Source organism: Aulonocara sp. 'chitande type north' Nkhata Bay, linkage group LG6 (genome assembly GCF_057382095.1).
Source record: "Aulonocara sp. 'chitande type north' Nkhata Bay isolate Kocher_YH1m ecotype deep benthic linkage group LG6, A_spYH_male_GT1.1, whole genome shotgun sequence".
Taxonomy (NCBI): domain Eukaryota; kingdom Metazoa; phylum Chordata; class Actinopteri; order Cichliformes; family Cichlidae; genus Aulonocara; species Aulonocara sp. 'chitande type north' Nkhata Bay.
The window spans coordinates 15,422,000-15,449,888 of record NC_141349.1 but is presented as its reverse complement, the minus strand read 5'-3'; the positions used below and the strand labels follow the sequence as shown (position 1 = coordinate 15,449,888).

Sequence of the window (27,889 nt, the reverse complement as noted above, 5' to 3'; positions counted from 1 at the left end):
GCCAAAGGGCTCGGTAACGTGCCATCCAAGAAGAAGAGCCTGTGCTCTCAGCGTCCTCGGTTCAAGTCCAGCCTTTTCTATTGAGTCCTAAGTGTCGGCTATCAAATTACAAAACACTGGCATCTATTAGAGCCCATCTCAACAAGGAAGTGCAGCAATTTTACACATCAAAACATTAATAGGTCTTTAGAGGTACAAAAAAAAACTTTAGGGGGAAAACAACCTGCTGCTCGTCACGTCTGCTTGAGGCCAGGGCCTGGAAGGGAAATGAAATGCTACTAGCGTACCACTCCAGAATCTCGGAGTTGCATTGTGGGTAATTCCAATGACAGGTTATGACAAGAGAAAAAAACAGTATTCCTCTGGTTCTGCATCATTTAACTGAAAGGCTGTGTGTCTGTCTGTGTCTCCTTAAAAAACTTCCACCTCTAACTTTGTTTGGGTTTGTATCCAGCTGACAGACAGCGACTACGAGGACGAGCAGCCGAAGCACTCCTTCGTTAACCACTACATGAGCGACCCCACCTACTACAACTCCTGGAAGCGGCAGCCCAAGGGGCTTAAAGGCATCGGCACGTCTTTTGGCTATGAGGAGTGCGCTACCGCAGATACAGAACCCTACTACCAGACCGTGGTCACCCAGCACAGCACAGGGGGCGCGTACACACCCACGGGGCAGCCGGCGCACACGCACGTTAATCCCAACACCAACCCGCCAGGGTCACGCACGCCTGTGACGGGATTCTCCTCATTCGTTTGACTCTAGAGACAAAATCCGCACAAGATACTATTCACACATGTACACATGTATTGAAGGAAAGGAGAGCGCTGGCGTGCGTTTGGACTAAAGGAGACAGAAGACGAGGTGAGGAGACGTGGGACGGACTGGTGTTGAATCACCCCTTCATGCCCCGAAGGACTAAACTTAAACTTCTCACTCGCCTTCTCCCCCCGTTCACGCAGGCCCCAAGTTGACGGGTGTGTGTGTGTGTGTGTGTGTGCAGCTCTTTTACGCCTCTGTGTCACTGTGCTCACAAACACACATTCACCACCTGATATTCCTGCCTATTCCAGAGACGCTCCGCCAAGAGTGATGACTAGATTAGTCACTATGTGTTATTGTCAAAGAGAGAATTCAACCTCAAGCTGATGGATCCTGGATTTCAGCACAAAGATTATCCTCTGTTTTCTGTATTTTACACATAAGTGCACAAGAACGCACACACTCACACTCTCTCTCTGATGCACCATTTCAGTATCTCCCACTGGGAGAGAGAAGCTTCAAGGTTGAGGAGAGTTGTTAAGAGACGGCACAGAACGGAGCAGCTTTTGTTCACAGGCTGGTTCACGTACACAAACTCGGAGCTGTCAGCTTTAAAAGAACACCACAGAAGAAGAAAACAATCGATAATCACAGTTGTTTTTTTGTTTTTTAACTTGAAAAGGATGGAGAGTGAGCGTGGCAGGGCTTCTTTGGCATTCAGCATCCATAATAAGGGTGCTGAGTGCTTTCTGAGAACAGTGTGGACTAAATGGAAACCATGTTTTTTTTTACCGTCTACTGCCTGTTATCAGTGCTCCCAAGCCATAATACTTGCACTGAGTTGACCCCTTCCCTGCTTTCTCCACCCTCCACACACACACTTCATATCTGTTCTGTTCGAGGTTACATTTTTAAATAAAATGAATTTCACTGTGAGACGTGTGCGTACGAGCATGCGTGTGAGTTGCTAATTTCAGAAGCTTGTTCATCCGTCCGTGTAGTTCACTGCTGAGCAAAGTGTGCCACTGTGCGTATGTTTGTATATTTTGTGAGATGGATTTTGTACAGGGAGACTCTACTTTCTACTGCGTGTGCTCTTGTATGTAGTCTGACCATGTTTGTGCGAGTCAAAGTAAACGGCACTGGAGAACATTCACGTACACTTACTGACAAGAGAGAGGAGAAGACGTTTACTAGTGTAAGACACAGTGACTGACAGAGTGGAACAAGTGCCCGGGATGTTTAAGAGGTTTCTCCTCCTTCAGACTGAGTATGGTTGAACTTCATGAAGCCCCACCATCACCTCAAGGAGCAGCAATCCAGACCACACATGTACATTGTACTTTTCTTCAAGTGCAAATAAAATTTCTCTGTAAGGTTTTTGCTCATCATGTATACTTTAAAGGTTCCTCACCCGCCCCGCCAGCCAACAGCCTCGCCTCACCCTGTCACGCCTGAGCCCCATACAGTGTGTGAATAAATGGTCATTGTTTACCCGTGTGTCTGTGTGGTCCGTTGTGTTGCAACAGTGTCTCCTTGCATCATTGTCTTCATTGCGTAAACCGATTTAAGGCGGTGCTTTCACATGTAGCATGTTCAGAGGAATGAATAATGCTTTGCTTGTGGGGATTTTATTAAAAAGAAGGAAAGGGGGGTGCCAAAGCTTTTTTTCTTTCTTTCTTTTTTATTTAAAGATTTATTCAGTGTTGTGAAGTGCCTTTTTGCAAAGTGCATTCATTATAGTCGTGCTGCGCTCTTTTCAAATCTGCAGTATAAGGTGGTTAAAGCCACGCATTAAAAACCTTAAGGTAGAAGTCCAAAAAGGTAATTTTAATATATCAAAATACATGTTCTTCAGAAAATTGTCTTGTTTTTGAAAAAAAACAAGTACAACCCTTGGAAATTGTTCAGTTACATTGAAAAAGCCAACAATCAGTGGTAGAAAAAGTAGTCAGTTCCCCGCATTTATCACACCATTAAAGCCTTGAAATTACAGTCGGAGGCTCAGATTAGATGTCAGCGCTGAGACGCTGCTTTCAGGATCTGCTGTGTAAACCTGGACGTCAGGAAAAGCCTTTGCTGCAGAGAAAGAATTGTGTGAATGTAGTGTAAATAAATGTAATTTATTTACACTTTACAATGTAAATAAAACCTTAACGATTTGTGCATGTCAGAAACTTTAATTTTATTCCCAACCGCACTTAGCAAACATATCATATATTTAAACTAAAAAACAAAAAACAGTCTGGTTTTGGGGGGACCACAGCAGTAAGAAGACATTTAGGGCAAGCCAAAGCAGCAGAAAGTCATATCCACTGTGAGTAAGGGTGGTGGAAATGCTCCGGTTACTTCACTCCCTCGGGGACTGTGCAGCTTGCAGTAACTGATCTAACCTTAAATTCTGCAACACGCTGAGTGTTTGAAGATATGTTAGTCTTCTCTGAAAGCTGAAAATGTACTGCACATGGACCTTTCAACGGGATAACGATCTTAAAAGTACAGCAGCTTTAAAAGTTGTTTGATCATTACCAAGACACTGACAAGTTTAGTATGCTTTTATGAGAAATCCTGAAAACTCTTCATCTACAAGGAAAAGTTATGTGGTCAAATGCAATCGGAGTGGGTGAAACATAAGTATAAAATGGAAATCCTCACATACCTGGTGTTTTTTTTTTTTTGTCCTGTTTCTCATCATCCCCAATCGGATAGGGTAAAGCAGGGAGTTTTTCCTTCCCACAGTTGCCAAGTGCTTGCTCAAAGGCGGTCATCTGATTGTTAGTTTTCTCTATATTATCATAGGATCTCTATCTTACATTATAAAGTGCCTTGAAGAACTGCTGTTGTGATTATACACATAATATATAAATTAAGTTTAATTTAATTTAATAACAGCTGCAACACAGTGAATCTGCAATTTTTGGTTTATTTGCAAATTAAAAGTCGGTTCAACCAATAAAAGGCTTTGGCATGCATTTGTTTCTGATGCCTCTGTCTCTTCCCAAATGCAGAAGTATACTTAAAATATTGTTCAACCTTCAGCAGTAACACTGTTTGGATCCTGTGTCCCCAAAGTGTGCGTGCAGCAATAATGAGACGAAGAAAAACACACACAAAGCACAGAAATCCCTCAAACAGGAGAGAAACAGTTTGAGTAAGAGTGCGGCACACTGTAAACTTTTTTTAAAGTCTCATTAAAAGTCTGTAACACTGGTTTGAGCAGCTCACGGTGCATTTATTCCCCACAGGTACTTCACAACACACCACCACCGATTGTGCTGCCATGTTTTTGTTTCAATCCCAGACAGCAGGTGAATACTTTAATAAATAACGTTAATTAGTTAAAGCATTCGTTAACACTGATGGAAATCTTCAGACCGTAAAGAATCAGAAGAAATGAGGTGAAACGAGATTTCATTAAACTTGCTTCCCTGTTTACCTTCTGCCTTATTCAAATCCATTGATGCATCCGGAAAATGTGCAACACCTTACAGAGACACTGAGACACGTTATTGTTTTAATGGGATACACTTTAAGTGGTCAACAAATTGTTAATCGTTAATGAAGTATTGAATATAAAAATACCTCTTTGGTCTTAGTAGAAGAAAGCAGCTGTTTCCGCTAAAGTTAAGGCTAAGGGTCGCGGATTATACGCCCCTCCAGCCAGCTGAGGGCGCTGTGGGGCGCTGACACAGACCCCCGTGAGAGGGGAGGCAGTGTCCGGAAGAAGCTCTGCTAACATGGCGGTTATGTTTTTCACTCCATGCTTTGGTTGTGAGCATAGCGTTTAGATGTAATGAGTGTTTTAAAGTGCGCGGCTGCAGAGAGGAGCATGCTGCCGGGATGCTGACGGCTGCGGCTCGGAGCTGAGTCTGCGGTCCCTCCCCCCGCCGTCTCTTCGTCCGTCCGTCTGTCCGTGCCGTGACTTGTGACCCAGTTTGGTTTGGTGAGTTTTCGCGTCCTCCTCCATTCCTTCATGCTTCCTTCAGTGCTTCCTCTTTTCTCTGTGGCTATAAAATCTTCTCTTCCCTTTGACGCTGTGGAAGAGGGACGTTAAAAACCGTTAGCGCGTGCACCGTGTTGCTGGTCGCAGGGCCGCGCCGCAGTCACTCACTTTGAGGGGGCCAGAGTCACCATCATACTGGTATAACCTACTGCGATTATTTCTTTGAGGGAGGTGATCAGTTTGATTCTGATGTGCGTGGAAAAGACAAAATGTCCAGCTTATTTTTATAATTAAGCACTTGAAGTTTTTCCACTGAAGGAGGCAGAAAAGTTGGCTTAAAGAGAGGGTGGCCATAATGGACAAGGAGCTGAAACAGTAATTTTTTGGAAGACGGCAACTTGTCTTTAAACACTCACTAACCACCAAGCAGCATTAATTTCTTTGACCAGTAATTCTGGCTGTTCGATCGGTCCAGCATGTACAGTGCCTCTCACTGTATGGTAGCCGGGATACCTCCAGTCCCCCACGACCCTAACCACTGTGAGGATTCATAGATGGGCTTTCATCAACTAATACACCAAGATAAAAATATTCCAGAGATCCAATCAGAACCAATTAAGTTTTGTAGAAAGGCGGGAGGAGTTTGGAAGGCATCCAGTCAGAAGTAGTGTCCTTGTGCAGCAAGGTTAGACGTACACGTTTAACCTCGCTGCCCGGTTTCTCATGAACACATGACAAAACGTCAGCACTTGAGAGGACCAGGAGACCAGAATGAAACATTTCACATTTGATATCAGGGAAAATAAGACATTTTGTAAACCGTGTGGAGCAACTCTCACCACAGACTTTTACAATAAACAATAAACTTTAGATTTATTCTACTAAAGCTGAAAGAATTCAGATCCCTAAATTATGAATAAGACTCAAAGAAGATTTTAGTCAAAAGATTATGACTAAAACTAAATCAAAATTGGCTGTCACAATTAACGATGGTACCAAGCAGTAATTAAACGATACAGGGTTTGTCAGACTGCATGAGGAGTGATTGTCTGCAGAGGACACCTTGTGCCCTACTACTAAAACTAACATGTTTCAAAAGATGTCACTTTGGAACAAGAAGTCATTTGCTCGTCAGCAGCTGGTAATTGTTTACAGACAGGTTGACGTGTTCCAAAGTACAGGCAACCAAATCAATCACAAGGCAGTTTTCAGTGCAGCACCATATTTCTATTTTTGACCAATTTCACATGTCCACTATTCATTTGCCAGCTGACCATTCTCCAGGTCTGTGCAATTCAGGTAAACAGGCAACTTCACTGCAACTGCAATCGACATCTAGCAGCCTCTCACCACGGCTTACCATAAAAATATGGCCCGTTTGAATCCCTGATGAAGCTGTTTTGTGCAAATTGGACAGTGGCAGGTATCGCAGCGCTGGTTATAATCTCTCTGTGTTAACACAGCCTTTCTACTTTAGGATCTGCATGTGCTCAAATAAAAAGGGGAGTTTCACAGAAACTCAATCAGCTAAGCACTGCCTAGTCCACTCAGAAAACATAGAAGCCACTTTTACTTTTTGCAAGGTGGAAGTGAGAGTAATATAACCTAGTTTAAAGGTAGTTACACTATTTGAGGAAGTGTTCCAGCAGTGTTAAAAAAAAATAGTAGAAGCAAACATAAAAACATAGATTTTTTTTGTAAATTTGCCAGACAATGCAATGTGAAGTTTGCATTACAGCTGGGCTTCATCCTGTGGTGTTAGTAAGGTGAAGCTTAACAAGCTGCACATTAGTGCTGGGCCATATTATACCGTTCACAGTAATACCGGTATAATGTTAGGCAACAATAGGAAAATGAATTATCGCGATAGAATATGAGTAAAACGCGCATGCGCAGTGCCTTTGTTTTCATACGCACATGGCCGATTGTTGAGTGAAACAGATGAACCAGAATTGGTTTGTAAAAATGGTGCAACTTCAGTGATGTGGAACTGGTTTGGTGTTTGTCCGTCAGATACACCACAAAGCACATTTTTTTGCAGAACATGCAAGCGGCCGTCGTTATTGTCGTATTTGTCGGACTAAGATGCTCTTAAATCTGGGAGTAATCTGGGTCCTAAACTCCGTATGCTTCAGGTCAAACAACACTGCAGCATCACTGAGCGTTAAAAACTGTCTAAATTCTTTCATCTTTAATAAAACGATCAGCATTGCTGCTTAACCAGGTGAAACTATGAAGTTTAACTTCCAGGCATCCATGAAAACAAAATGTATTACATTTAACGGAGTTAGAAGTTAGCAGGAAGCTAGCGGAAGTTAGCTCGCTAGTTTCGCTAGTTACCTAAGCATGATATAGCATGTTCTGACTGAGAGATTTCTGGAAAAATTCAAACGTACAGCTCTGCTATCACTTCCAACATAAATGAAGACAGGAAACTAAACAGCAGTGACGTTTGTAGGGTTACTGAAGTTGGGCTAGCTGGTATATAATAATGTGCTACCTGATCGCTAGCGACACAGCTATGTTAGCATAACATAAACAGTGAAGCTGGAGGATGAACTCTAACACTTTTCCACTTATAAAAGTTAACGTTAAAGTTCCTGATAGTTAGAGACAAATGCAATCGCATGGCAGGATGCTGTAAACGGACCAAACTTCAGTCAGGAGAACAACTGAGATAATCCATCCACAATACAAGGTTGCACCTTATGGTCCGAAAAATACGTACTGCACACTGCAGTTTAATGTTGCAAAGCACCTCTTTTTAACTTCAGTAGATATTATACATGGTTATGCTCAGGATATGTCAGCCCATTTCTACTGGAAATGCCTTTTGGTTAAACTTTCAGCAAGGAATTTGCATTTGCACTGTTACATTTTTATAAAGCTTTAATGTACATAAAAACCAGCTTCTTGTTTAAGTGAAAATAAATGGAAGGTTGTCTTTTTGCGCTAGTAATGTTGTGGAGTTGTATTTTGTCTCGCATCAATTATATCATCGGTTATATCGTTATCGCAAATTTTCTAATATATGTCGTGATAAATATTTTTGGCCATATCGCCCTGCTCTACTGCACATATAAAACATGTAAAGCAAATACAAATAAGATCAATGAAAATGTGGCATTTTCAGCTGATTTGAAACTGAAATTCTGAACAGCCAGTTCAACCAGTTTGAGAAATGCAAAATTCAGCATGGTGATCTAGCCAAGTAAAATGAGAGCCGTCTGCATAACACAGAAAACTCTGACTACAGGCTCAACATACCTTGCTAACACATTCATCCCACCGACCAATAATGCAACTTAATTCAGTCACAGAGAACCATCCAACTATTATTCTCAAGAATCGCTGCCACTCCTACGTTATTGGTCAGAGTGTAGTGAAACTTGCACACAGTGATGATCTAATTAGTCTTCGCCCAAATCATGCTTAAGGTTAAGGTCAGAGTTACAACAAGTAAAGCTATTTTCCTTTATTAACATAAATGAACTCAAAATGAATAATAACCTCAATGAATGTGTGAGTTATTATTAGACTGTGGTATTAAGCTGCTGTAATTATAGTGAGGCGTGTATTTTAGTGAAATAATCTGCATGTGGAGAAACTACGCCTGAAGCTAATTTGTGTTTGTATATTTTACTGTTTTCCTAGATGAGCTCGGATGGCAGGAACACAGAGTTCACAGAGTGACGTCTTAGAGTGAGTGAAGTCTTACTGGACTGGGAGAAGGAAAAAATTAGCCCCTGTGAGCAAACTTCATAAAACCTAACAATGAGTGAAGTATCTGTGAAGGTAGATGAGGATGTGATAAAACAGGACCCTGCTTTGGAGCCCCTTGCAGAGCCACTGCTGATAATCCTGTCCCCGCCTCCACCTTTCTTGCCTGTCCACGGTGAGCCAGCCTTGCTTTGGTCTAAATGGCTCAAAGCGTTCGAACACTATGTCGAAGCACTCAGTGAAAAAGAGCTGGTCGACTCCAGTAAGTGTCTGCTCTTACAGAACTGCCTTGGCCCGGAGGGGCAGCGTATCTTCACAACACTGATCCAAAATGACACCACCTACGCAGCAGCCATATCAACACTGACAGCTTACTTCAGCTCTGATCACACCACTCAGATGCACCGCCTTAAATTCCACCAAAGGGCTCAGATGCCTGGAGAGACTGTAGATCAGTTTGTGTCTGCTTTAGAAGAGCTGCTCAGGCCTTGCAGTTATGGACACTTGAAGGATGAACTCCTCTTGAATCAGCTGATTGAGAAAACAAGCTACCCACAGCTCAGAGAGAGGCTTCTGAATGGGAGAGAAAGTCTGACTTTGACCACAGCGTTAGTTATTGGTAAAGAAGTGGAAACCTTGCTAAATGGATCTCAGCTGTTTGATATTCATGAAGTCAGCGTGGACATTGGAGATGACTTAGAACCACCGGTTCAAAGAAAAGCTAAAAGAGGAAGGCCTCGCCGTGGGGAAAAAAGGTCAAAAACAAACACGCGCTTGACTAAAACTCAGTCACTCAAACCCAAAGGTAACTGCTACAGCAATGATAAGCTCTGTAATAATGACAATGATGCAGAGTCTCAGACTACTAGTGAGACCAATCTGACTTGCGATAATGAAAATGGAGCCTCATCTTCATCTTTACACAAGCTGAACAAGCACAGGTACAACAAAACTAGTGATGGTTTTGAGGATGACGACAACACCAATGATGAGGACTTTGATCCATTTTCAACTAAACCAAAAGGTCCCTACTGTCCCATCTGCCCCGATCGCCGCTTCAGAGACGCTCACAAGCTTGCCAGACACATGAGGACTCACACAAAGGAGAAACCGTTCAACTGCCCTGTCTGCTCTATGAGCTTCAGCCAGTCGTACCACATGACCCGACACCTGAGGAACCAGCACGGTGCAGGACAGCATGTCTGCACTGCCTGTGGGATAACTTTAGAGAGCTTTGCAGAGTTGAAAAGTCACAAGAGGAAGCACAAGTCAGATGTTCTGTCATATCCAGAATGTCGTGAAAAATTATCCAACAGCGACGTGTTTTCTAGTCATGTCGAGTCAGACAGCAAAAGTTTCTCTACCCACACAGAGGGACAAAGTTCTCAGCAAATCGAGAGAGTCGAAGTGAAGATTGAAGAAATAACAAGTGACGATCCAGCTTTCGGTAACAGGGATTTTCAGGATACGGGATCCAAAGCGAATGTTTTGATGGAAGAAGGAAATTCCGATGAAGCACCATCTCAAGATGAAGGGAGACCGAAAGAAAACCCCACCGCCACTGCGAAAACAAAAGGCCATTTCTGTCCCATCTGCATAAACAGACGCTTTAGAGGGCCAAACAAACTCATGAGACACATGAGGACACACACAAAGGAGAAACCCTTCAGCTGTCCTGTCTGCGCCATGACTTTTAGCCAGTCCTACCACATGACCCGACATGTGAGGAACCAGCACAATCTGGGCAAATACATCTGCTCTAAATGTGGCAAAAGTTTCAGTAGCTGGCTCGATATGAGAGCGCACAAGAAAACCCACGCAGTCGAAGGCCTGACATGTCTCGCATGCGATAAACAGTTCAAGGAGAAGGCTGCGCTTGCGAGTCACCTTAAATTACACAAGAAGGTCGCGTCGGGTCCTCGAAGCCTCGTCTGTGGCGACTGCGGCAAAGAATTCCGCCGAATGTATCACTTGAAACGGCACTTAGTGACTCATAGGAAAGCATCGAATGGGGAGTGTTTCACGTGCCCTGATTGTCAGACAGACTTTGCCTTTGTGGAAGACCTCAACAAACACCTGGAGGTACATGTGAAAGAAAACAAGGGGACCTGCCCAAAGTGTGATGAAACCTTTGGTAGTCTTGAAGAACTGGAGGTACACATGGCGGTGCATCAGAAGTCTTATTCCTGCAGCACGTGTGGAAAGAAGTTTAAAGTTGAGTATGCTCTGAAGAAGCACGAGCAAAGTCATGAAAGCGAACAGTATTACTGTGCACTGTGCCGCAAACACTTCCTCAAGCTTTCCCACTATAAGAGGCACTTAATGGTCCATAACAGGCGCGAATCTAAATGTCCACACTGCGACACCGTCTTTCTGCAGTTAACCGCTTTGAAGTATCACCTGCGGACTCATACTGAAGAAAGACCGTACCAGTGCACCTGTTGTATTGAAACCTTTGAGGAGAGGGAAGATCTAGAGCAGCACTGCCTCAAACACAGGAAATTCAAGAAGGAGAGGCCCTACTCCTGCACTCGGTGCGATTTTGCTTTCTCCACCCTGATGGAGCTGACGGAACACATGAGTTCACACGAGGGAGAGCAGCCGCAGACCTGCTCCGTCTGCGGGAGGACGTTCCTGAACAAGAATAAGCTGGAGAAACACCTGACGATCCACACAGGGGAGAGACCTCATCTCTGCTCCATCTGTGGGAACGGCTTCCCATCCGCAGCGAGCCTCAAGCTACATGTGCACATCCACACAGGAGAAAAACCTTTCCAGTGTTCCCAGTGCAGTAAGAGTTTCAGGTCGTCCAGCGGGTTGCGCCTACACAGCAGACAGCACATGGAGGTTCGGCCCAGTTACAAGTGTCCCCAGTGCGGTAGAACTTATGGCCGCATGACAGAGCTGAAGATGCACCAGCGCTACCACACGGGAGATAAACCGTATGCGTGCACCTGCTGCAGCAAACGCTTTATTAGCAAAGACAAACTAAATGTTCACATGAGGATACACACAGGGGAGAGACCGTACTCCTGCCCCCACTGTGCACAGACTTTTACACAGACCGGGGACAGAAACAGACACATCAGTAAATTCCACCCCTAAGTGCAGTGAAAGGAAAACAACAAAGGCTTGGTGGTTACTTTGAAATGACCGTACCAGTGGTTTTGCATGTTTGTTGGAGTTTGATGCCTTACTAATATTTGAGGAAGAATACAAAACCAAAATGTATTGCAAGCATAACTAAGGCAAATTTAGGCTGACATGAACATAAAAAATGAGGTAACATAATTGGTTTGGATTATGAACAACACTAACAGATCAGTTTCTGGCAGTCCCAGTAAAGACTTGTTAGTGCTTAACTGGAGGTTTTTGTGAAGCCAAACTTCACAAATGGGCAAAGTATAAATACAGCAGATATTGTGAAAGACATCATTTTTTATGAGCTTTTCAGAAGAATCAAGATTAATGCCTTTTTGGTCATATTAATGATTTATGAGCCCATGCCAGGATTTCCACTACTCACATGTCACTTTAAACACAGCCTTCCAGTATGATTTTTGTCCCCGCCTATTGCATGCAGAGATTTCTCTGAATTCTGACTCTTACTTTTAATGATCTTCTTGAGTTAGCCCACTCAACCCCTCACTTCTTTACTTCTAAGTGGCTTACAAATCATTTAATTCTGTTCATTGACATTAGACAGTGAGGGTGAAAACTGATGTTGAGTCACAGATGAAAAGCCAGTCACAGAGCTGCTGTTCATCTGTCTTAAATGCTGTGAGAGAGAATAACCTGTTTAATGTGTTTGTTTGTTTTTTCTTGTGTCTTGCAAACCTACTCAAACATGACTATCATAACCTAAAAACATAGCACTTTATAACTTTCTTATAGCACATATACTGAGCCAAAATGCGACGCCTATTGGAGACAAAAGACAAATTACAGAAAAGCAGCAAAAAAGAAGAAAACTCCCACTTCTAAAAATGCTCATTTCTTTACTACTGAAAAAACTTTGTAAATTAACGCAGAGAGCCCATTTCGCATCAGGATTTGTGTTTTCTCGTTAGATTGTTCTGAAAAGTTCATGAATGTGCTGCTTTTTGCTTCCAAACTTTGCTTAATGGGGAAAAGCATGCAGAACCACAGTACTGGTGTCACAAATGGTTTCTGTGTGTACAGTAAGATGCCTGACAGTTTGTCTCTGCTGTTTTCTGCAAGTTTCACAGCTGGACTGAAGAAGTCGTATCATTACTCTTGAAATACAAAAGCTCTGCATGACAGTTTGTTCTTTGAGGCTCACGGCTCTCCCTCGTGTGCCTGATTTATCCCCCTTGTGAAGCACTTTTGTAAAGCGCCCTGGTCTTACAGACTGTCACACTCGTGACCAGCATGTAAATCTTTGGCCTTCGACACACACATCTGCCGACACACACTGAACGCTCAGACACCAAAATGTTTCAGCGATCGCGATTCAGCATTTTTATCTGTATGTGTGGGCATATCTTACACGTCTGATTCTTTTTGCTTCTCTGAAAGTGAGCATTTTGTAACTGTGTTTGGAAAAGTGTCCTAAGAATAAAACGTATTCACTTCACCAGTACCTGTTGTGAGACCGTGAAACCACATCAGATGTGTCCAAAGAAACAAAGGAATGGACATCGTTCCATGTTTCATCTGTTAGTTACTCAAACTCGCTTCAGATGTCAAGTCCTGTGACACAAAATAGTTCTCCCTCAAGGGGGAGGGAGTATGTGACTGGTTCTTTTTGTTAGCAGTTAAGAATTCACAGTTTTCAAGATATTTTCTAATTTTGTTTTGATGGTAAATGCCAATAACAGGCTGCAGCTGATTTAGTTTTGGTGAAATTCGGGTCAGGTCACAACAAATGTGAAAAACTTAATGTTACCCACAATCTTTAATGGATTAGTTTTAAACTTTACAACAATATACTAGGCGTTGGGGAACATGAGTACCCAGGTTTGCTATATCAAAACTATATCGAGGACATGGCGAGAGCTATACAACACACTTTTTACTTTTTCAGTATGACCACACAGTGGCGCCGTACCAATAAAATGGAATAAAATAGAGTTTTAGTAAAGACGTTGCCTTTCAGGTGGGCGTTGTGCTCTCTGAGTGCTCTTCGTTTTTGATGCTGCTCACGAGAATGAAGCAGCAGCACTGTGTCAGACTTTGCTGCTGTCGTGTTGTAAAGAGCAGTGATGGCAACAGGCATATTATTGTTTCCAGGTGTGTACGCGAGCAGAAAACAGAACAAAGGAGGGGGTCTTCTACCCAGCCCGGTCTGCTATTTTACAAAAAAAAGGACTCCTCTTCATCAAAGCTTCTGCAGGCCCGACTGCCCTGATAGCTTTTGAAAATCACCCACATTTCGGGCAGCTTGAAAACAGACTATTGTGTGGCAGTATATTTCTGTGGAGTAAAAAATAAAACTGTGTGTTACATGTGCCATGTACCAATTCTTGGTTAATTTCTTGCAGTAAATCTTCCATATTTAATTAATTTAATAGGATGAAGTTTTTGTTTTGGGGAGTTTTTCTTGTTTCTTGTGGAGGGCTGATCTTTTGTGGAAGGTAAAGAAGTACATACAGCTTGCATTTGTTGGCATAAAACGAAAGCAAGGAAGAAAGACGAGACCAAATGAAGATTTATGATGACATAAAGGAAATGAGTTAATAAAATTGTCCGAAGTAGTCAGGAAACAGCCAGGTTAACATAAGGAAAAAACAAAACACAGTCACTGAGACTAAAATATGATATATTGATTTTAATCAGACCTCTGTCTATATGTGTTTGCAAAACAACCTCTGAATGCAAAGTGTAAATCACCTGACATGAAATAACATGTTACACTACAGTTGCCGAGATATGCTCCTAGAAGGGATACACGTCTGAAGATTTCCACACATCACACGTGGGGGAAGCACAGGTGTTAGTTACCTTTTTCACCATGCAATTCTCACAGTGTGAACAGTAGTTGCATAGATCGAATTTTATTGATGTAGATTAAAAAAGGACTTTCACGTATTAATGTGGTACTTGTATGTTGAATGCATTAAGCATGTTAAACTATTTTAGTGAAATAAAAGGCCAGTAATTCTTTTTAATTTTTTAAGGCAGGATGAAAAAAATATAAACTGAAAAAAGTAAAAACGAAAGCAGCATCAGGCTTAATAGGTGGCAGTGACGTCTGAGTTTATGAATTATATATTTAGTTATTGAGAGATATCAAAGGGTGCAGTGTAAAGGAGTAGACGGTAGGTGGCAGCACTCACTGTTATTCACACTTGTTTTTCCACGGAAATAAGGACATTATTTTGAAGCTGCTTCCTGTTATCGAATCGACTCGAGAAGTTTTAATGTAATCGGCTGTTTAACACTTGGCTCTAGGTTATATTATATCTTCATCATAAACGAGCTTTAAGGAGACTTTGGGGTGACTGAATCTTGTTGGTAATCCGAAACGATTGTATGTCTAATGTTTAGCTACTGATGCTAACTAGCGTTGTGAGGCTGGTAGTTTCCTGTTATAAGTATAATGTTAAATGTAATATGTGGCTAAATCCAGTACCAGCATGTGAACTGTCTTTTGGAAACTGCAATGTTGGATAACATCTCATTTATATCTCAGTTAGATATAAACACCGCTGACTTTAAGATCTGCTTCTTTCACGTAACTACAAAACGTCCTGTCTGAGATACCTGAAGTTACGGTCACTCCTTATGGCTGCTTTCGGCTTTACTCCTGCCAGAGAGCAGGATCTTTTTAGTTTTGAAGCGGAACAGTCCAGCTCAAAAACAAGCAGCGGACTCAGCGGGGAAGAGGCCAAGCGTTTCTATGAAAGCTTAACAAAAGATGAGAAAGGGGGAGATGGATCAAAAGGTCAGACTAGACAGGAGAGTAGAGAGTCCAGGAGAAGAGCGATGAGGAGGGTGAGAGCTGTGGAAGCACAGCGGGGCCAGAGTGGAGGGAGTCAATCAGAGACTGGACACTCAGAAAGAACCATGGAGCTGCTGGGTCTGCGGCTACTGCGCTTTGCCCATGAGGGAGACATCCCTGGGCTCAAAGAGGTCCTCTCAAAGGGGGTCGACATCAACTACCAGGTATGATAATGAAGATTCTGTTTCATTTGGGGGAAATGATACATTTTGCTTAAAGAGTGTATTGTTTTTTCCACCCTTGCAGGATACTTTCTTCTGGACAGCTGTAATGTGTGCAAGCTGGTCAGGGCAAAGATCTGCTGTGAGACTTCTGCTGCAGCACGGAGCGGCCTGGGTCGGAGTGGTTGACACAAAGGGGAGGGATGCCAAAGACCTGGCACTGGAAGGTATAACCAACAAACATGGTTGAAACCCTGAAGTCATCTCCCAGGTCAAAACTGGTTGCTAAGGAAAGGAAAAATAGTGACGTGCCAGCTGACGGTTATTCAGCTCCGAGATGTTTGCTCAGATCTGATCATTAGTGGTCGATATCTGTTTGTGTGTGCAGTGAAGCTGAGCCAGTGTTGTTGTAGTTTTGGATTTTCTATTCAGTATTTGTTCCTATTTCATTTTGATGTTTTTCTTTGAATTCAGGTCCGTTTTCATTCACAGTGGGTTCAGCTGTTTCACTTTTACTTCTTATTGTTTGAAATTGTTTGTTTAATTTTCATTACTTTTACTGTTTTAATCTTTTTATTTATTATTATTATTGTTATTATTATTGTTATTATAATTGTTATTATAAGGCAATATAATGTGGAAATTAAAAAAATTCAGGACAGTTTTGCAACATAAATGCACCACTGTAGTCTGAATAAAGATGACCATAAAAGCTTGTAGTGTAGTCAAACATGACTATACTAACAAAGATTAAAACATAGTTAGTTTTGCAATAACATAATGTTGGTTTAGTGAGTTTTTATGTCTTTTTCAGTTTCATGGCTCCAAGTTTTAAGATGACTATAAAGACCTTGAACTGAACTCATTCATTTCTTTTCACAGCTGGTCACAATGACGTGTTGGAGGAGCTGTTGAGCTACGGGAGAAGACCAAAGAGAGACACACCGTCTGATAGCAGGTGTGCACACTCTCATTGGTACACAGTTCTAATCTAAATATAACCACACAGTAAAATCATTCAGGCTTTACAATATCTATCTAAACCATTCATATCTGAGGAATAGGGTACACACGATGTTTGTTTATTGATAATCTAATGACACAAATTTTTCCAAGCGATCAATGAAAAATCCTTGATTCAAAATCTATGGTGAGAAACATTTAATGGTTGTTAAGATTCAATATTGAGGAAGGGTACAAGAGGTGATCGAAGAATAACCACACCAATCCGGCCGGGTGAAGTCAAACGATGATTTTAATGAATACACGCGTGGGAAGACAACTCTGTACGCAGACAGGAAGTAGTCTTCGACTTAATCAAAGCATGAACAGATATTTTATAGCATCAGGGTTTATTTACTGACGCCCCTTCATGCGTCACCGGGACATTTTATACATAGATCAGATCAACATCATCATGACTTTTCACCTAGAAAATCATCTTCTATTTTCATGGCGTGGTACTTTCCGTTCTTATCTTAAAATGAATTGTTCCTCTTTCTTGCCGAGACAACAAGGACGGTTCCTCTAAATAAATTTAACTCTATGTGTGTGTGTCACGACCTCACATGCTCTTTGTGTCACCTCTTCACCTACTGTCTGTGTCTCGTCCTCAAATGCTCTTTCTCAATTCACCTGTTGCACTTCTGACCTTTTACCAGACCAGAAGCTCACTGAGACTATGTGTATGTCTTCTACTAAATAAATGTTTTAATCAAGAACCTCTACTAAAACCTTAATATAAAATGATCTGATATATAAGTGTTTTGTAAGCATGTATTGCGATTCCTTCTATGGCTCCAAGTCACTTGCACAATAGATTGTCCGAACATCGCGCCGAACAAAGCTTCCGACCCCCAATTAATTGACCGAGCTCCAACTCTTTAATAAGCACAGATATGCATTGTGTATAAAATAGTCATAACTGCTTAAGGCCTTCTTAAAGCTATCTGTTACATTGTTAAAGCCTCGTCTTAGCCTGCGGCTCAAAATAACTTCCTGGTTTCACTTCTGCATACAACTTCCTGTCAGCCTGCAACTCAGTCTTTCTGAAAGAGACACTGTTTAAACCTTGGAATGCAATATCCATGCTGCAGATTATATTATTAATGCAATGACAATTATTTAACAATAGCCGTAAAATAATTTCCCTCCTCGACACTCCCCCTTTTGACCTCTGGAACACCAGAGGTCACAATACATTGTGTCCTCACGCAGACCCTTCTCTGGTGGTCTCGAACCTCGAGATCTCCAGGATCCTCGCCCCTCCTGTGGTCGCCGAGATCTTCTGCAAAGGAAACAAAACACCTTTTCTTGCATCTCCCTAACTTATCCTATCTGGGACTCTTTAATCAAAAGCATGATCCTAATTATGCTCTTAACTTATTGACTTGTATTTATGTATATTCTTCAACGTTCCTCATCACTTTAAACTCTTTAAGCCCTGCTTTCACGTCCAGTTGCTCGCTCTACTTTCCCTTATCTGATCATCAACATCCTGTGCACAAATTGTCGCTGCTACAAGTTCCTCTACTCTAAAAGAAAACAACCACTTTAATCAATTAAGTTTAAGCATATAAGCAATTACTCCTGTATACATTTCATCATAGCTAAATGCTGCCTTGAAACAACTCCTATGTGTTAACACTAACTTCATTTTAAAACCTCACATTTCCTATGTTATCACCTGTTTTGGTATAGCCTTTTTATTTCATTTGCTCCCTTTAATGTAACAATACCTTCTAATTCTAATTTATCAGACTTAACCAAAACATATGCTTTCCTTCCTCTTTGGTCCTTCTTTAAGTTCAGTTAAAAGCTAAATGAATTTACGGCCTTTTGCCTGGAATCAATACTGTCATGTGTGTTTCTTAACTCTGTGTCTGTAAGCGTGTGCAATCCTTCATGAACTCATATTATCCTCACAGTAGATTGGCTAATCATAGCGCTAGCCAAAGGCTCGTGACCCTCCAGAGACAAATTTGAGCCACAACTCCTTTAAAAGCACAAAATGCAATATGTATAAAAATCATTTCTATTTATAAGCTCCCCCTTTATCCTAAAGATAAACCTATGTAATATCTGTATGTGTACGCCTACATTATAACCACTACTTCTAGAAATCAAAAGAAATCAAAGCTGTTCTACTCCTTCAACCCTCACTAATTTTCCCTCTAAGATTTATTCACAGCTTTGAAAAACCGGCATTGTATCTTCTAAACAGGATTCAGTTCTGTCTTGGTCCTGGGCCATGTTGGCCCAGTATTCTTGGTTCCTTGTATTTTCGCTCCTTATTTAGGCCAGGTTTTCTGAGGTGTCCTGTTGTGGTGTTCCCTAAGTGTTTTTTCCCTTTGTGACTCTTACCCCCTTGTGCCCCTCTGTGTATTTATGAGCTCTCGTCTCTCTTTGTGTTTATTCCATGTTTCCCCCAGCCTGTTATGTCTGTGTTCTCCCCGTGCTCTGGGTGTATTTAAGTTGTGTCTTCTGTTATGGTAGTTGCTGGTTTGTCTGTGTTGTTTCCCCTCGGTCTCCCTGCATCCTCGTTTCTGGTTTGTGTTATTAGCTTACCCAGTTTAGGTTGTTTTTCCACCAGTGCTGTTTTGTGCCCACCGTTGTAAATAAATATTCACCTGCACCAGAGCTGCCGCCTTTTGGGTCCTTTTCTACAACTCCACACGGCTTGCCTCGCAAACCGTGACAAGTTCACTTTTAATCTTTTAACCTTAACTTAAAAATAACAGTTTCAGTTTTACCATATCCAAATGATCAAACACCCAAAAGGTCCTGAAATGATCCTAAATTATTAAACAATTAAATTATTAAACCCTAAACCCCCCTTTATCTTGATACATTTCATGTGTCAAGATACTATACAAAACTTAAAAATGCTCAGTTTTCCCCACTCATGATCCAATCTATGTCATAAAAGTAAACTTAAAACAGAACAGTTATCAGTCATGTGTTTCTTCAATTAATGGTAACTGAGTTACATCAAAAAATATTTCCCCTTTAGCATTTGGCATTCTCCCAACAATATACTATAATCTCATAATCTAACCCCACCTAATAAAACAAAACAGAAATTTTCTCTGGTAAAAACAAATTGTTTATCCACATTAATTCATCCTCACCTTCATCCAGTCACACATTCACTCACATGCAGTCACACCATGTATTTGCTGATAGTTGAGCTTCCCGCACGATCAGGGACTCCACCCTCAGCAAAATGAGCTCCGTCATTTTTTATTTTCCATAGGAAAATATTTCTTTATGCTTTTGGACTGGATTGACTCGCATAAAATCCTTTTTACAGGGACTTACGACCTGAATTGTCCCCAGGTAGCTCTCCTCAGCCAATTGTAATCTGGAAAGCCGCCTTATATTTGCTCTTCCCGAGAATTTTCAGCGCTGTTGCAGGCCTGCTTAAAACAAAAATGGAAACAATAGAGCTGATTGTTAGCTCATAAACACAAAACAAAATCACCTGACAGGTTTTCTTTAAGTGCACTGTTACAAAATAATGGGCCCAATTTTTTAGACATGTCCATGTTTCCTAAAACTCCCTCTATTTAAAACAAAAACACCAACAACAACCTACCTGACAGAATCAACCCATCACCACAACAACCTTAAACACACAAATCTTGCCACCACATAATTTCTCCTCCTGAATACACCGAAAGTCTCATTAAAACCACACAATTTGCAAACAAAAATCACCCCCTTATACTCTTAAATTCAGCATAAGACCCCTTACGACATCATATAATCACTAAACTATAAATTCCCTACCCCAATCTGCACTTCTCGTCTCTGCTATGCTTCCTCTTCCTGAAAGTCACAGTCACACACACACTCCAGCTAATTTGCATACTGAGTCATCTCTCAAGAAGCTGTAACAACAGAAACATATGTTTAAACATTCCCAACTCATTAAATCATTTTATTTCTTCCAACAGTGATCACTAGTGTTGATCACTCAGTACGAGAGCACTCCTAAGTCACTCTTTTTTAAAACTACTTTAATCCCTTTTTCGTTTTCATAACTCCCTTTGTCATATGGCTTATTCTATTCCTCAATTACAAACTCAAATGTATTTTATTAAACATTCACACCCTTGTATCATTCATACAAAATAGCAAGCTGTTCTTCATTGCCTATGTTTGTGTTCTTAGCCAGGTTTAATCAGTGTCTATGCATTAAACTCCATGAGCTTGTCTTGTCTTTATAAGTTTAATGCAATTCCTGTTTGTGTGTGTGAATTTGCATATGGTGCTTTTACAGTGTGTCAGACTCCTTCATAATTTTGCCTTTAAACAGTCAATTTTCTCCTCCCCAAATTTACTAACCCAAATTCTGATTTCCTACCTTAAATAGCAGCATTCCTTGTCCTCAGCCAGAAGGTAGGGCTCCACTTGCCACTTTCCACCTCCACCCTAGCCCAGCGGCCTTACCCGTCAGGACCCGTCTTCTTACTGAAGCCGAGAGTAATCGTGACTGTGCCTGCCTTAGGTTGTCCCAGGGTTTCGAGGTGGGATCTTACCCGTCATGGGCTATCCAGCCTTCCATACTCGCCTGATACGGGGCCCAAGTGGGCAGGGGAGGGAACACACTGGCTCTGGGAATTAAAGGAATGTAAGCTGCTTCCTTCATTGCATCTTATGTTAAACTATCTTACTTCTGACTCCTTCCTAGAATAATTTCTCATATGGCACTTTGTGTATGTGTGTTTTCTATTCATTAATGTAATTGTCAGTTATTTTCTCTCCCGGTCAGGGAACCACATTATTTTCTCTCTTCATTTTACCTTCTTTTGTTTGTTTGTGACGTTCTACTTTAGCTCTACTAAACCTTGATGTAAAAACAATACTCCCTTATTTCACGCACACACTCTGCATTTTGCCTACGCACACACTTCTCTCTCAGACTTCCTCTGTTCACACATCACCTTGCACTCACTCTACTATCAACTTTCATAGTGTTATTATTATTTAGTATTTTGTACACCTCACACAGAATCATTCAAATCGAGTACTCACAGCATTCACATCACAACCTTCAACTTTCACTTTCGATCCTGCAAGACGCAGAGATGGACATCTCCTTCACCTAACATAAAACTAAATTACCATATCAACATACAATTACTGAAATTCAAACTCAAATACACCGTTTGTTTTAATAAAGTCAAAGAGTAAACCGGTGTACCAAGTGTATGTACTTATGTGTTTTAAACTGAAAGAAAAAGAAACTCAAACTCTTATAACATCACTCATGCCTCTCTCAAATTAAAAACACTTCCAAACTTTAAAACATCCTACTTTACATCACCAAAGAAATACCTCTCACACCTTTATTCATCATTCAAAACCTTCTAGTCACCGCATTCACACTTAAAGTGTGACTAGAGTTGAGGGATATAACTCAAAACCCACTTTCCTAAGAGTATTTTAGACATGGTTGTCATAATCAAAAAAGCAAGTAAAAAACAAACAAACAAAAATTGAAACCTCTATTAATTCTCACCGCACACACAAGAGATTGAAAAAATAAAACACACCAGCAACTAATGCTGGAGAAAAGTTACTACTGAAAGTGATGTGTTAGTCTTAAGTATATACAGTGCACTCAATATATTTATATATCTACATCCAAACTCAGTCAATTACTATACATCCACTACGGCAACTCAAAACTTTATTTATAGTCCTCTAATAAACATAAATGGCATTTGAAACACACACTCAACAATGTTTGCAGCAGTATTTGTAAAACCAACTGTGGCTTAAACAGTTCACTGCTTACTCATTTGCATTTTCACTCACACACACACCGTCTAAAAATAACAGCAGCATTACCTCAGACTCCTTTCACACAGAGATCTCTTATTTTACAAAGACGTCTTATATTTACAACTACTGTCAGATCTGTCAGCTTTAGCGCCTACACAATTTAGACAAATTTAAAATAACCGCCCAGCGGATAAATTCCCTGAGTTTTTGCGACCAATTAACCAGTATCAAGACTTTAACTGTTTCTGGCCTCATTTCTAAAATCCCTAACTCAATTTAAAAGCGTCAACCAACCCAAACTTTGCCTGAAGCTCTATTTTTGGCATTTCACAGCCAAGGCTTACCTCGAAGTGTTAAGTTAAAGTTACACGCCCGAAGACCAACTTCTCCTGTCCAAAAAAGCGCAGATACCGTTTCAAACGGTAAGGAGACTCTAACTCCTAGCTTAATTCCGGGATGCCCTGTACCCCACAGCTAAACCACACTGAACTAACCCTCTTCGCCGAGAGGTCAATGTCGCGCGTCCACGACAAGGAGGGAGCGTAACCTCCGGGCTCTGCGCTTCCTAGCAGACTCGAACTGCCGTTCTAGAATAATTTATAATACTTTGAAACAACAATCAACACCCGAAACAAGTGTATAACTGAAGCAGGTGCAACCTAGTGGTCAAATGGAGACTCCAACTCACAAAATGACCGCTCAGGTCCACTCTTATGACCAAATTTGGACTCTAACCAACACAATAACCAATTCCCTACCAAACTACTTGAGACTCTAACTCAATTTCTTTGGGACTTCAACCCAATATTTAAACTTTTCTTATCAGACTCTTAACTACTTTCATTTCTTCTTAGCAGAACTCTAACTGCTTCAACTCATGAGATTTTCATCAAAATCAAAACAGACATGCACCAGTAACTTCAGTGAGTAGACTTAAATTTTATCATGTCCAATTTGGCACACTTTGGAAATAATTCAACAGGTAGTGCCTTACCTTTTGGATAAGCCGGCTTATGCCCACTCACTTAGACCACTGGAATTCATGTCTGCCCGTCAGACCACCTAAGACCCCGGATTTCTCCGTCTAAACCTCCAACTCTCCCTCCTCAATAACCGGACGAAGCCCCCAAATGTTAAGATTCAATATTGAGGAAGGGTACAAGAGGTGATCGAAGAATAACCACACCAATCCGGCCGGGTGAAGTCAAACGATGATTTTAATGAATACACGCGTGGGAAGACAACTCTGTACGCAGACAGGAAGTAGTCTTCGACTTAATCAAAGCATGAACAGATATTTTATAGCATCAGGGTTTATTTACTGACGCCCCTTCATGCGTCACCGGGACATTTTATACATAGATCAGATCAACATCATCATGACTTTTCACCTAGAAAATCATCTTCTATTTTCATGGCGTGGTACTTTCCGTTCTTATCTTAAAATGAATTGTTCCTCTTTCTTGCCGAGACAACAAGGACGGTTCCTCTAAATAAATTTAACTCTATGTGTGTGTGTCACGACCTCACATGCTCTTTGTGTCACCTCTTCACCTACTGTCTGTGTCTCGTCCTCAAATGCTCTTTCTCAATTCACCTGTTGCACTTCTGACCTTTTACCAGACCAGAAGCTCACTGAGACTATGTGTATGTCTTCTACTAAATAAATGTTTTAATCAAGAACCTCTACTAAAACCTTAATATAAAATGATCTGATATATAAGTGTTTTGTAAGCATGTATTGCGATTCCTTCTATGGCTCCAAGTCACTTGCACAATAGATTGTCCGAACATCGCGCCGAACAAAGCTTCCGACCCCCAATTAATTGACCGAGCTCCAACTCTTTAATAAGCACAGATATGCATTGTGTATAAAATAGTCATAACTGCTTAAGGCCTTCTTAAAGCTATCTGTTACATTGTTAAAGCCTCGTCTTAGCCTGCGGCTCAAAATAACTTCCTGGTTTCACTTCTGCATACAACTTCCTGTCAGCCTGCAACTCAGTCTTTCTGAAAGAGACACTGTTTAAACCTTGGAATGCAATATCCATGCTGCAGATTATATTATTAATGCAATGACAATTATTTAACAATAGCCGTAAAATAATTTCCCTCCTCGACACGGTACAGGAGTTTTAATCCATCCGACAGAGACGCTGCCTGGTGCCTTTTGGATCGTTGATCGTGTCTGGGTTTAAATCTCGTATTAAAAAGCTTGAGCTCTGGTGATGGTGAAGCAGAAATTACTACATAATTTCTACTTTTGACATTTTACAGTCAGGAGAAGGATTAGCGCTTATTGGTGGACTTTAACCACAGAGATCATGGAATCAAATCAGTGAATTACCATAAAAAAAAATCAAATAATGCTGAATAATATAGCAGTGATATTTGCCAACATTCACCAACATCAGGATCACATTGTGAGGTCAGATTTCGAATGAGCACAAACGCGAGTGAGATAAGATTACAGCAGGTAAAATCTCTGCTGTTGTTTACACACACTTGGAGAAGAAGTCAGTTTGTGGCTCTTTCATGTTTCTTTTCGGGCTCATGTTGTCTTTTTTTCATCTATCCTCAGTTCCCTCCAGCCTCAGTGGTGCGACGTGTGTCGTAGCGAGCACAGCAGCAGCCTGCTGTCACATCTCTCCTCCACCCTGCATCAGTTCAATCTGCGACGCCCTCCACCGACGCCTTACTACTGCCTCCCCCCCTCCAGCAACAGCTTCAAGATGATGGTTCGTTGTGGCTGGAAACCAGGAACAGGACTGGGGCCACAGGGAGAGGGGCCCAAACAGCCAGTGCCTACTGTGCTGAAGAGAGACCAGAAGGGTCTGGGATACGGACAGATGAAAAGAGCCAAAGTGACTCACTTCCAAGCCAGAGACTGTGAAGCTGTGAAACCACCATCTAAGGACAAAGTGAGGATTGGAATGAAAGGACAGAGGAAGGAAGAAAGTAGGAAAAAAGAGCAAAAAGACAGGAACTGGGAAAGAGACTTCCGTGCCTCTTTTTATCTTTGATACTGGCTCATTCACATCTGCATCTGAAACACATAAAACATGACGCTGAGTTTTTTATTAAAGCTTTGACAGAGTTTGATGGGTTTGTCTGTGAAGCGACTTTAAATGAAGCTTAACGCTCTGGATCAGAGCTCGTGCTGTCTGTGTACGGCGTCAGCTGCTGTTTGCTCAGTGATTGAATGTGTGGCAAAAGGTTTTCATTCATGTTCACGAGGATTTCAATTACACTGTAACTGAATGCGTCTGAGCCACAAAGGTGTTAAAGGCTTACATTATAATGTTTTATTTGCATTCAGCAAAAAGAAAAAACAGCAAGACCGATCTTATCATGAAGAACACTGATTATTGCTCATGATCCAGGGATGGACAAATTCTTTAGTGTCATAAAGCAGTGCAGACATTTTTATATTAAAGATTAAAGAAGAAAAGAGTTTCTTTTAGATGTTAAAGTTGATTCTACGAAGAAAAATCATCTAGTTTTTTCTTCACTGTTAAATCCTTTTAAGCAAATACACAGACCGAGAGTAACCTTTCCCTCTGTTGGAGCTCCGGGTGCCTTTTCACCTGGTTCACCTTTACACCTGCAATCATGTGAATGTTGAGTCACACACTTGTGCTTACCTGTGTCAGGTTCTGTTAAACTGGTTTTTACTGCTTCAGTCTGGGCTCTTTTCTTTTGTTTTCAGGGCTTTATAATGACAAGAAAGGACATTTTAAGTCACTTTAAACTGCCTGTTACACAACACGTGGGCTCAGGGATGTCCTGTTTCAAATTAATGGGCTAAAAATTAATGTACCCTTAAAATCTACTCAGAGTGGTGTAATCCACTTTTTAAAATATTCTGTAGCAATATTGATTTGTTCTTGTAGATTTGTTGGAAGATAATGTAGGCAAAAGCTTTATTTTGTAATGTAGAGTAATATGTGTGCCACATCTTATAGCTACAGAGTATACCACACACAGGCACTGCAGTACAACCTCAGCAATCTCTCTTTCCATCCACCACCTGCAGCTCTTCAAGAAGAGAGATGTAATCTGTCCAGCATGCCTTACATCTGCCTCAGGGCTCTTCTGGTAAGACCTGTCCAAAACACCCAGTTTTGGACGTCTTTCCTAGTTTGATGCCTGAACCACCCTAACAGGCTTATTTCAAGGAGTGTTGGCTTTACTCTTGAGTCCCTCTGAATGACAAAGCTCCTCACCCTGTCTGTGAAGACCAGCCCATACACCCTTGGTATTAAGCTCTTTGCACTTAATTATTTTGGTTGTTATTCACAGTTTATAGGTGAGGAATGTACAGTGGGGCAAAAAAGTATTTAATCAGCCACCGATTGTGCAAGTTCCCCCACCTAAAATGATGACAGAGGTCAGTAATTTGCACCAGAGGTACACTTCAACTGTGAGAGACAGAATGTGAAAAAAAATAATCCATGAATCCACATGGTAGGATTTGTAAAGAATTTATTCGTAAATCAGGGTGGAAAATAAGTATTTTCCTTTTGCTGTGAAGAGACAACATGAGGTCAAAGGAGCTCTCCGTGCAAGTGAAACAAGCCATCCTTAAGCTGTGAAGCTGACAAATCCTACAATATTGGAAATGGCAAAATCTGCACTTTGGTACATCCTGAGAAACAAAGGAAGCACTGATGAACTCAGCAATACCAAAAGACCTGGACATCAACGGAAGCCAACAGTGGTGGATAATCGCAGAATCATTTCCTAGAGAAACCCCTTAAAAACAACCAGCAAGTGAACAACACTCTCCAGGGAGATATCCAAGTCTACCAAATAAACAGCAGCCGAAAGCCGCTGCAGTAAAGGCCTGGTGGTGCATTAAAAAAGAGGAAACCCAGCATCAGAGTTCAAGACTTCAGGCTGTCATTACCAGCAAAGAGTTTTCAACCAAGTATTAGAAATGAACATTGTATTTTCACTTATTTAATTAGTCCAATTACTTTTGAGCTCCTGACATGATTGGATTGTGTTAAAGTATACTTTAGTTCCTCACACTTTTACACAATCTTTTTGTTCAACCCACTGAATTAAAGGTGAAAGTCTGCCCTTCAACTGCATCTCAGTTGTTTCGTTTAAAATGTATCATGGTAATGTACAGAAACAAAATTATTTTAAAAAGTTGTCTCTTTCCAAATATTTATGTAAATCTTCCACCCTTTTCTGTATGTTAGTGAGGCACTCTGTGTCATTACTTCTTAATGATGTGACATGTCAGTGATTAGTGATTATTCACTGCTTTTTTAAATGCTAACCAACTGACAAGAAATGAGTAGATGATCATTAATAAAATATATTAAATTGGTATTTTCATACCCAGAGTTTTTCTTGCATTTTAATCTCTGAGCGCTTTCTAGTTACATGGATCCACATTTGCTGAGCTGATGGAACGCATCTTCAGCTTTAGTTTGATTGGTCGAACCGGAGAGACAAAGCCTGCAACATCCATCTCTAAGGGGATCTGAGGAACGAACAAATTCACTAAATCAGAAACATCAGTTTTTGACAGC

The 27,889-nt window shown here is 41.1% G+C and overlaps 4 protein-coding genes across 9 annotated transcripts in view; 3 read left to right on the top strand and 1 right to left on the bottom strand.

The window, feature by feature from the left end:
* Window positions 1–2,294, top strand: part of LOC147327522 (protein sidekick-1-like) — a 287,609-nt gene extending 285,315 nt beyond the window's left edge. For 2 of the 3 annotated variants that reach the window (XM_086295202.1, XM_086295201.1), the window contains one exon: window positions 455–2,294. In XM_086295202.1, the coding sequence (XP_086151328.1) occupies window positions 455–760 (306 nt within the window). In that variant the 3' untranslated portion in view covers window positions 761–2,294. The remainder of the gene's footprint in view (window positions 1–454) is intronic. The other variant, XM_086295203.1, reaches the window with a different exon arrangement.
* Window positions 2,295–4,432: 2,138 nt separating this feature from the next.
* LOC147327521 (uncharacterized) lies at window positions 4,433–13,029 on the top strand. Its single transcript, XM_086295189.1, has 2 exons — window positions 4,433–4,706; window positions 8,361–13,029. The coding sequence occupies exon 2, from the start codon at window positions 8,481–8,483 to the stop codon at window positions 11,529–11,531; it is 3,051 nt and encodes a 1,016-aa protein (XP_086151315.1). The 5' UTR covers window positions 4,433–4,706; window positions 8,361–8,480; the 3' UTR covers window positions 11,532–13,029.
* Window positions 13,030–13,159: 130 nt separating this feature from the next.
* gpank1 (G patch domain and ankyrin repeats 1) lies at window positions 13,160–25,440 on the top strand. Its single transcript, XM_086295200.1, has 4 exons — window positions 13,160–15,554; window positions 15,637–15,778; window positions 16,434–16,509; window positions 24,925–25,440. Exons 1-4 carry the CDS (start codon window positions 15,174–15,176, stop codon window positions 25,364–25,366), a joined length of 1,041 nt encoding a protein of 346 aa, XP_086151326.1. The 5' UTR covers window positions 13,160–15,173; the 3' UTR covers window positions 25,367–25,440.
* Window positions 16,752–27,889, bottom strand: part of LOC147327519 (cytochrome P450 3A30-like) — a 25,919-nt gene continuing 14,781 nt past the window's right edge. For 2 of the 4 annotated variants that reach the window (XM_086295195.1, XM_086295194.1), the window contains exon 12: window positions 16,752–27,840. In XM_086295195.1, the coding sequence (XP_086151321.1) occupies window positions 27,733–27,840 (108 nt within the window). In that variant the 3' untranslated portion in view covers window positions 16,752–27,732. The remainder of the gene's footprint in view (window positions 27,841–27,889) is intronic. The other 2 variants (XM_086295196.1, XM_086295193.1) reach the window with 2 other exon arrangements.